The 9,960-nt window shown below is 31.7% G+C and overlaps 2 protein-coding genes across 2 annotated transcripts; both read right to left on the bottom strand.

Annotated features, from left to right (window-relative positions):
- Positions 1–4,576: 4,576 nt before the first annotated feature.
- On the bottom strand, positions 4,577–5,783 carry F4813DRAFT_367393 (uncharacterized protein). The gene is made up of 3 exons (XM_049244167.1): positions 5,125–5,783; positions 5,042–5,071; positions 4,577–4,968 (listed from the first exon to the last, which is right to left on the bottom strand). Exons 1-3 carry the CDS (start codon positions 5,461–5,463, stop codon positions 4,837–4,839), a joined length of 501 nt encoding a protein of 166 aa, XP_049097536.1. The 5' UTR covers positions 5,464–5,783; the 3' UTR covers positions 4,577–4,836.
- Positions 5,784–7,107: 1,324 nt separating this feature from the next.
- Positions 7,108–8,939, bottom strand: F4813DRAFT_391705 (uncharacterized protein; the record flags this gene model as incomplete). Its single annotated transcript, XM_049247192.1, has 2 exons — positions 7,108–7,673; positions 7,739–8,939. 2 exons carry the CDS (start codon positions 8,937–8,939, stop codon positions 7,108–7,110), a joined length of 1,767 nt encoding a protein of 588 aa, XP_049097535.1.
- Between the last annotated feature and the right edge of the window lie 1,021 nt (positions 8,940–9,960).

The following is a 9,960-nucleotide window of genomic DNA, read 5'->3' as shown; positions in this document are numbered from 1 at the left end:
AAATTAATTAATTATTTAAGTTTTTTAATTTTTAAATACTTTTATAAATAGTGTTATAATTTTTATATAATTATCTCAAATTTTATACTTTAATACGTATATATTTAAGTGATTCTTTAAGATATTATACATATTTTAAATTGTATATTTAAATCGTTATATAATTTTAAAATAAAACTTTAATATAATTTAAATAATTAATTATTTTAATTTAATAAATTTTTTTTTATTAATTATATTTATTTTTAATATATATATATACGTTTAATTTTTTTAAATAAAATTTTTATAAAACTTTAATTATTTCTTATATTATTTAAGGAAGAGAAAATTAATTATTTAGGATTGATATTACCAACAATTAACTTTTTAATAAAATTCCTACCTTTATTATTATTTTTAAATGGAATTTAAATAAATTAAATAATTTTTTATAATTTTAAATTCGAAATATTTAAAAAAAAGGCTTAAGTTAAATTTTAAGTTTTTTATATATATCAACATTATTAAAATTTATCCACTTTTAAAGTTAATAGTTTTAAGCAAGTAATATAAACGTTTTATTTTATATGTTTTAATCGTTAAAATATTTAAATTTAAGATTTAATAATAATATAATAAAATCTATAATAAAATAAATAAATAAATAATAATTTATTTAAAATTTATTTTAACGCATATATATTGTATTATATAATACCAATTAAGATTTTATTCTTAAAACTTATATAATTTAAACATATAAAACTCTTAATTATTACATAATTAATATATATTAAATAGATATTATATAAAGTTTAATTCATTATATTTTTAATAATTTAATTAATTTTTGTAAAATTGTAAAAACGTATATTACACCGTTATTTTACATAAGACTAGGGATTTTCAGGTCATTTAATATGGCTGATTAATCTGACACCTTACTTAACGTTTTACCTTAGATATACTACATACCTTACATTTAACCGTTATAAATCCCTTAATTCTTACCTTTTTATTAACGTTAACTAAGTATTCCAAGGTTTAAGATTTTAAATACCTTAATCTCAAATGTTAACAAAAGGCAATTACAGTACTTAAAGTTCTTATAAACCTTAAATTTAAAGCGTTGTAATAAATATAAAAAATAACCTTTAAAACCTTATAAAAAATATCTTTAAATATAAACTAATTATAACAATTAATAAGTTTAATTATAATAATATTATTTAATTATTTTAAATAAGTAAAATTATTACATATATTTTATTAATAATCTTACCTTTATAATTATTTTAAAGATACGAAATTATAAACGAAATTCTTGTAATAAGCTATATTTATTAACTTTATCTTAATAAATTCTCTTAAATATTAAATATAAATATCTACGTTTTTATAACCTATAACTTTAACTTTATTATTACTTATTATAATATAATTATTTAACAATATTACTTTAAAATTAATAAATTAAAATATTTTATTAAATATATAAATAATAATCCTTAAATTTAATATTATTAAATTCTTTAACAAATATTAAATAACATTAAAGACAATAATATAAATTAATATCACAAAAGCCACACTTTTTTCCATAATAATTATACATTTATTTAATTAATTATTCTTATTTTTTACCTTTTAAGCCTTTGCTTCCTTTTTTAAGATTTTTATTTTAGTTATTAAATTGGAATTAATTTTTAAAATTAGTTTTATTAAAGTAATATTTGTTTTTTTAAGCTTAAAATACTTAGGCTTTTTATTTTTAAATATATAAAAATAATTTTCAACATTATAAAAACCTTAATAAACTTTATATTTAACGTTATAACTATAGTTTTAATATTTATAAAATTAATTTAAATTAATATTAACCCTTTTATACTTATTAAAACTATTTTATCGCTTTTTAAAGGTTTTTATAAGTTATAATAATTTTTTTTAACAATTAAATTTACTTTTTTAATTAATATTTTCACTTTCATCAATGCCATAAATCAACCCGAAAACGCTTTTAACTATTTTTCCTTTTTTTTTAATATTTTTAAAAACTTATATATATTTTTATAACGTCATAACTACTTTTTAAAATATTAAAATCTTATTATATATCTTTTTATAAAAAATAATATTTTAAATAATTACTTAATTTACTAATATAGGTTTTAAAACTAACGCTAATATATAAAACCATTTTTAGAAATCTTTAACAACAATTAACTTTAAATATTTAATTTTAATAAAAATAATAAACCAATTAATTATCCAAGCCTCTTAACTTTTAAATACCTTTATAAATAATACCATAACCCTTATATAATCATTTTAAATCTTATATTTTAACACATATATACTTAGGTAGCTTTTTAAAATATTATACGTATCTTAAATTATATATTTAAATTATTATACAATTTTAAAATAAAACTTCGATACAATTTAAATAATTAATTATTTTAACTTAATAATTTTTTTTTATTAATTATATTTATTTTTAATACATATATACACGTTTAATTCTTTTAAATAAAACTTTCGTAAAACCTTAATTATCTCCTACATTATTTAAAAAGGAAAAGGTTAATTATTTAAGGTTAATATTACCAACAATTAACCTTTTAATAAAGTTTTTACCTTCGTTATTACTTCCGGATAAAATTTAAATAAATTAAATAGTTTTTTATAATTTTAAATTTAAAATATTTAAGGAAAAAACTTAAGTTAAACCTTAAGTTCCTCGTATATATTAACGTTATTAAGATTTATTCACTCTTAAAACTAATAATTTTAAATAAATAATATAAACGTTTCACTTTATACGTTTTAATCGTTAAAATACTTAAATTTAAAACTTAATAATAATATAATAAAATTTATAATAAAATAAATAGATAAATAATAATTTATTTAAAATTTATTTTAACGCATACATATTATATTATATAACATTAATTAAAATTTTATCTTTAAAACTTATACAGTTTAAACATATAAGACTTTTAATTATTATACAACTAATATATATTAAATAAACGTTATATAAGGTTTAATTTATTATATTTTTAATGATTTAATTAATTAAGGTAAAATTATAAAAACGCATATTATACCGTTATTTTACATAAGACTAGGGATTTTCAAGTCACTTAACATGGCTAACTAATTTGACAATATGGAACTAATTTTGTAATTTTGTAAGGAATTATAATAATTCGAAAAAATAAACGTTAAAAGTTTTTTTATCTCGTTATTATCCTTTTATTATATTATTATCCTTTTATTTTAATAATTAATTATATAATTAATTTGTATTTGATTTTTTAGTAATAATAAGAATAAATAGTTTAAAAATAAGGTTTTAATATAATATATATATTATTTAATTAATATTTAATATATTAGTTTTTTGCTTTAATAACGGTAGTTAATCTTTTCGACATAATTAAAGTTAATTTATTTAATATTTTTTCTTTAAATTTATTTTATACCTTTAATGTTATATGTATAAGTAAATTTAATAAGGTAGTATTTAAGGGTATTGATAATAGTTTAGAATATTTAAAATAGATTTTATTTTTAAATATTTTTTAAAGGTTTTTAATAAGGTTAAAATTAAGTAAATATAAGGGTTAATTTATTAAAGTAATCTTTTTTTATTTAATTTATTTATGTAATTAATTTATAATTATATAGGCTTTATAAATAAATGTGTTATTTATAACGAATATATTATTTTTCTTGTATATTTATGGGAGGATTTCCTATAAAACGTTTAAGATAATAAGGTTTATAATTTTAATATACTCGATATTAAAATTGCTGTATAAGTTAATTAATAAAAACCGTTTTTTTATTTAAATATATTTTAAAATATTTAAAAATGTTTTGTTAATTTATTTTTTGGTTAAATATTTTTTTATGTAATTTTTTGTTTTAAAATTAAAATTTTGGTAAATTATATATAAGTGAAATTAAATGGGTTATTTCGAAAAATAATATATTTTTTAATAAAATATCTACGTTTACCTTTTGTTATTATTTTAGGTTACTGTTGATTTATTTAAGAAAAATTAACGTTTTTAATATAAAAAAGGTTTTCTTATATGTTGCCGGGTAAAAGCCAGGCGTTTATTAGCGTATTTTTATAATAATTTTAGCTTGCGAAACGCTTTATAATATATTATATTTTATTTTTAAAATTATGTTATAATAATACGGTTATAAACCTTTAAACCAATTTTAAAAAAAAGTTAAAAAAATAAAACGAAAAGGTTTTTACTAATAAGTTAAATAATATGCTTTTTATTTTGTAATTTGAGTTTATAATGGCGTTTTTGGCCGAGGCGCGAAAGAATTAATTTTTAAACTTTATATTAAGCATTTATTTAATATAGGCTTTAAGTTGGAATGTTTTTTATAGTTTTAATTTACTTGGCTAAAAGGCCTACTTTAAATATAAATCTAATCTTTATTTTTTTATAAGGAAATAGGTGTTTTTTAAGCTTTTTAAGATTGGGTGGTGGTATAAGAGCCATTATTAAAAAATAAGGGTGGATAAAAAATAATATATGCGATTTTACGCGTTTATATTTTTGACGTTTATTTTTTTGCCCCATTATATAACCCTAACTATAAAAGCCTATGGCAATATATACTAACGCGATTTTAGATATACCAGAACGAGAATGAAAACGCTGCAATAATGCCGACGGCGATGTTTAGTTGAAAAGTACTTGTGATGGGTTCTGCACGTATCGAGCATGTAAAAAGACCAACCCCTTATAAGCCATCCCGGTATCCGAGTGCCCTTCTTATATCATTTGCCCTTTGTATATCAATTCGAATCCATTAAAGACCTTTCCCCGAACTCGGATTACCGCTATCCGGCTCTCCCTTTTTCAGGCTCCTGGCCTCTTCCAGGTTCTTGCGAGGCTGTCCAGAAACGACAAACAAGGTCAATGCTATAGGATTGAAAACAAAGTCAGTAACTTTTATTCCAATAAGAGGTACAGGCTTTAAAACATGACTAACGAGTTAAACATCCCGAGTACAGTCGAATTAGGTAGAGACTAGGGAAAACATGGTCCGTCAAGGATTATAAACAACTTCATAAATTACTTACGTCATTCCGGCCAGGTATCCAGCCCAGAGCCACCAAGAAAAATCATGAAACCATGCCAATGATCCGTCAATGGGCGCACGATATATATGTACACCGACAGCAATGAGGCTTGCCAATAGGCGATAGGCATGAAAGGCAAGTTTTGGGTTTCTCTTTTGCGTCTCAATATCATCACCCACCACCACCACCAGAGAGGATATGAAAAAGACAAGAGATATGGCCCACAAGGCTATTCTTCCTGGGCGAGAATAGGCAATATTTTCAAGGTCATGTAGGAGGCGGAGTATCGAAGCCACACCAACCATGGCAATAGCGAGCTCACGAAAATTACTCGGGAATTCAGGGGAGTCCATTATGAAGAGGCTGGTCGCGATTTATATCCCAGAAGTAATGTAATTCTTGGGCCGGGAAGTCTTCTTGCTGAAATAGAGATAGGATTTATAGTCTTGCAAGAGGTGTCTATCATAAATAATAGAATAGAAAAAGTTGGGAGCGACTAAAATTTTGATATTTGCAAATTTAGTAGGATCTAAATTAAAGGGGATACTTCTGGTATATAGCCACGGAATGCTGCGGTTTAGGTTAAAGTTCTTTGCGAAGCAACTGAGTTATTTGCATACTTTTAAGGCCACTTCTTAATCAAAGGAGGCTTAAGGTTTTTAAAGTTCCTCAGTACGGTTTAAAGAAAAGGGGGAAAGGGCCAAAAAAGAAGGTAACATTTTAACAAAACTATATATCTCTAGTTTTTAACTGCTCACGTACATGCACGTAAGTATTTGTTTGCATCAGAATATATGACAATAATGTAGGTAGTTGTCACGGCCTTAGTAATACCTTCTCGGGTACGTTTACATAGACCATTCTGCCTACTATCGCGTAGCTACTCGATGCTCTCTTTGCTAGGAAGTCCCCCATAGTCGCTTCTGGGTTACTCGCTGGCAAATTATCTACTAGCTTGCCGTGCTTGTATTTCAATTTTCCAACGGGTATTTAAACTTTGTTACCAGCAGCGGGATGGGCTTTCTCTTCATATCTAGCTCCCCATAATGCTTCCTATTTTCTTAATAATTTTTATTCCATAAGCCTGTAACAATAAGATAAGTAAACGACAAAGTGAAGGGACTAACTCGAATCTAAAGTTGACTCCTCGTAGCCGGTGCAATCCCGTATTTATTTCTCTTTCAGTAACACGCTTCTCACAAAACATTAGCCCCAACAACCACCACTACGCTACCATTGCCAACAGCAGCAAAAAGCTAAAAATAAAAATAAACAAAAATAAAAACTATAACCAAGAAAATGCCATGCTCAGATATCGTCCTCGCCTCCATTGTGGCGTTTGGCCTCTTCTCGCTGAGCTGGTTCTTTGGTAGGTCAATCGGGGAGGTCCGGGGCGAGATAGCTGTCCTTCGGCGCCAGCTGAACGAGATGTGTGGTGATGCCTAGTCGGGAATGGGCTGGTAAATTTACGTGACGACAGGTCTAGACGACAGGTCTAGGATATTTCGGGCAGAGTTAATATTCTTTGCAGGCCTTAAGAGAGTATGGATTATGTTATCAACGAGAGGGGGCTGAACGGTTACTTGGAACACCATGCTACCTAGGTACATAATAACAAGCTGCGTCCGAGCGTATTTGTGTTTGTGCCATCAGAGTCACTATTAATATAACCTGTGCGTCCAGCTAAACCCGATGATTTGTTGCTAATTAAACTCGCGAGATGCCTGATCTACACCACATATTGCATGACAGCTGCTTTCAAGCCTCGGCCATTTCCTCCAATATGATACACCCAACACCATAAGTCATAAGTCATATCTTGTCGTTCGTTGTTAAGAGTACTGATACAAACAAGTTGCCACCGAAGCCAGTATTCTGTTGTAATTCCACAAGTCCCTGTCCTAAAATCATGCAGGCGCCAACCTCAGGGGCGTCGGTGTGTCGGTTAATTAGGTAGGTATTACGAGCCCGAGGCCCCAGCCAAATACGACAATCCATCATACAATTCCTGCAATAACAGCCATTACAGCGCCGTAAAGTCCAACGCAAATAGAAAGTTCCCAGGTCCGGACAGCAACAATACCCCCTTGGATCAGGGCCCCCAGGATACTGAGACCCACCAGGAACACCACTGTCAGCCTTCCTAGATATCCCGGTATGATTAAAAATGTCAAAATCGGAAGGATTACAGACACCGTGATCCCTATAGATAGAGGAACGATTGGTGATTCTTCATACATGCTGATGACGGTCTCGGTACCGATTTCCTCTTGCCGATAAGGCGAGGTGGGCCGAGACTTGATAGGGGATGGAATAGGAGATACGCTTCTATGTTCGCCAATTGGAAAGTCGTGATGCGGGATTGGCGTTGGAATGGGATCCTCGTCAATCACTTCTTGATATTCGTAACTTGGACATACCAAGTCATCCGTTGGATCAAGGAAACGGGTCTCGACCTCAGCGATTGGAGCATGAGTTGCGAGATAGCTGCGATATTCGTGTATGTCTTCCATAGTTGGAGCCGGCATCCCCTGCGTATCTTTGAATGATGATAGTATACGGTCTAGATAACAGCATGCATGAGTATATTGTACATTATAATAATAGAGGTATGATTAGAGAACTTACTGTACTGATCTAGCTTGAAAGCGATCTTACCGAGGATATCGGCCTTATGCCAATGAAGCTCCCCGCTAGCCATATACTCTGCTCTTCGCGACGCCGGAAAAATGCAGTTCGGCAAGCGTCTAGATTGCGTATCCGCCGCGTCGAGTCGATGAAGTTGCTCTTCTAACTCGCAAAGTTCATCTTGAAGATACAGTAACAGCCGATGATTCAATGTCTCGAATCTGCGGTAAATGGGTCGAAGATTGCCGGCAGGATCTGACGAAGACGTAGATATTTTTGAGGCAAGAAGCTCATAACCTGTTACTGGTAATCTCTCGGCCCTTGGTGCGTGTTGCGGCCGGCCTCGGCTAGGCTCTCGTGGTGCAAAATCTCCTGGTGGTCCATGAGAATGCTCGGAGTTTCCCCGAGGGTTTTCTGGAAACTCGTAGCTACGCTTCCTATTCTCGGTTCCTGCTGGTCGAATTCCGTTGTGTGGTGGCGGATGACCCTCATTATTTGCATCAGGACCACGCTCTGGACTAGTGCTTCGGTCGGTTTCATGTTCACCAATTAGCTCTGAGGTATCGTCTCTAAAGTTACTCGATACCGAGGATACACTACGCATCGAGGGCGATTGTCCTTGAGTAGAGGTTGGCGATCGACTAGCAGCTTCTTCCATTGATCTGCGAATGCTTTCCGGCGTGACTGTAGGAGAATCCGAATCCAGAAAATTGAGCGCATTAGGTTGCGTGTTAGGGAACCTCTTTCGTCGAGAGCCCGCTTTTCCTGTAGCGTCCCGATTCATAAAAGGCTTTTCTGTAGCTGACGAAGCACTCCTATCCGAGCCTCCTGATCCAGCCTCACTCGGAGCTACAGTAGCTAAACTCGTCGAGGCGACTGACGGAGAGTTCAAACGAGGAAGGGATTCGTTTTCCGATGCGATGTTGAGACGGGCGGCCTCTTGGGCGACGAAACCAACTCCCGGTTGAATAATTCCCGGTTCTTCGGTCAAGGTGGGAGTTAATGTGGCCGGCTTGCCGGGACCCGATATAGGATCAGTCGCGTTCAAGACGCTCGAAAACCTCCTATGGGCGTGGTTCGGATTGCCGTAGCTTATGATTGGGGTGGGCTGTTTGATATCAGTGTTACGTCTAGGCACACTTCTCCTCGTGGATGGGGGGTAAGGATAACTAGGCTGGGTATGACCCTGATTATCAGCCATGTTGCGCTCAACGGCTCGCCAAGGAGTACCTCGATCGATCGCGGCCGGGACGGATGATGAACGGTAATGTCTTGTGGACGACATCAGCAGGACTGTGCTTTTGCTCTTGAAAACTCTTAATGAAACGGAGATTTGGCCCTACGGTGGGAAGAAAAGAAAAAGATGCGAAAACAGCGTGAAACACGCATACCTCGCAGGGTCAGTCTGCAGGTAACCGTCCATGAAGACGATGTAAGTATACGTTATTTTCTAATGAGACGCTAGCTTTGACGAACAGAATGATGACAAATATCCACGTTGGTATGTGGTAACCAAGAGTCGAATTAGGAGGCTACTAAACGGCTATAGACGATTACTTGAAGAACATGTGGCCAGGCGCTGATGATAGAGTACGGCGCTAAACGGTCATGGTAGAATGTTGCGACGCCAGAGGACATACCACGAACTACGAGAAGGTATGTGGTCCTATGGGACGACCTGATTGATATTAATGAAAAAAAAGGGCTAAAGAAAGGAGACTCTGATGGGAAGGCAGGATATCCAGAAAAGGATACTGAGCAGCCCCTATGGCCCCCAGTTGGTTAGCCGACGCGGCACTGGTATCCCAAACGATAACGAGGAGATCCCACCACATTGGTAGGTCGCATGGGAGTTGTCCAGATATGATGCGATAAATGATTGGTTGGCTAGTTGAGATGTAAGTGACGCGAATGAGTCTGGAAGTGATCACGGCCACATGGCGCACTCGGGTACGATGACGAGCCGTAGTCGGCAGTCCCTTAATTTCATTTTGAGTCAATATCCATCCCTCAGAGGTTTTGCCATGCTTTCGATTTTCCAAATTGCGACGTCTGCCTCGATATGTTCCAAATTTCTTTGTGATTTGGAGATGTGGGATGACGAAGGCTAGAAGATGATTTGGGCTGAAAGATGCGTTGAATGACAAGGATGAGCTCCATAAGAAATGTACCCGCAGATCTGGCTCGGTGGTTGTTTAGTGGAGCTTTACGGTTCTTTTAGC

Source organism: Daldinia decipiens, assembly GCF_022478715.1.
Source record: "Daldinia decipiens strain CBS 113046 unplaced genomic scaffold F4813scaffold_29, whole genome shotgun sequence".
NCBI lineage: Eukaryota > Fungi > Ascomycota > Sordariomycetes > Xylariales > Hypoxylaceae > Daldinia > Daldinia decipiens.
This window is presented reverse-complemented; position numbering and strand designations above follow the sequence as displayed.

Coding starts and splice junctions, on each gene's coding strand:
- F4813DRAFT_367393 (XM_049244167.1), bottom strand. CDS start 5,463: ATGGACTCCCCTGAATTCCCGAGTAATTTTCGTGAGCTCGCTATTGCC. Junction 5,072..5,124: donor GGTGGCTCTGGGCTGGATAC/CTGGCCGGAATG, acceptor TCCTTGACGGAC/CATGTTTTCCCTAGTCTCTA. Junction 4,969..5,041: donor CTAGTCTCTACCTAATTCGA/CTGTACTCGGGA, acceptor AAAGTTACTGAC/TTTGTTTTCAATCCTATAGC.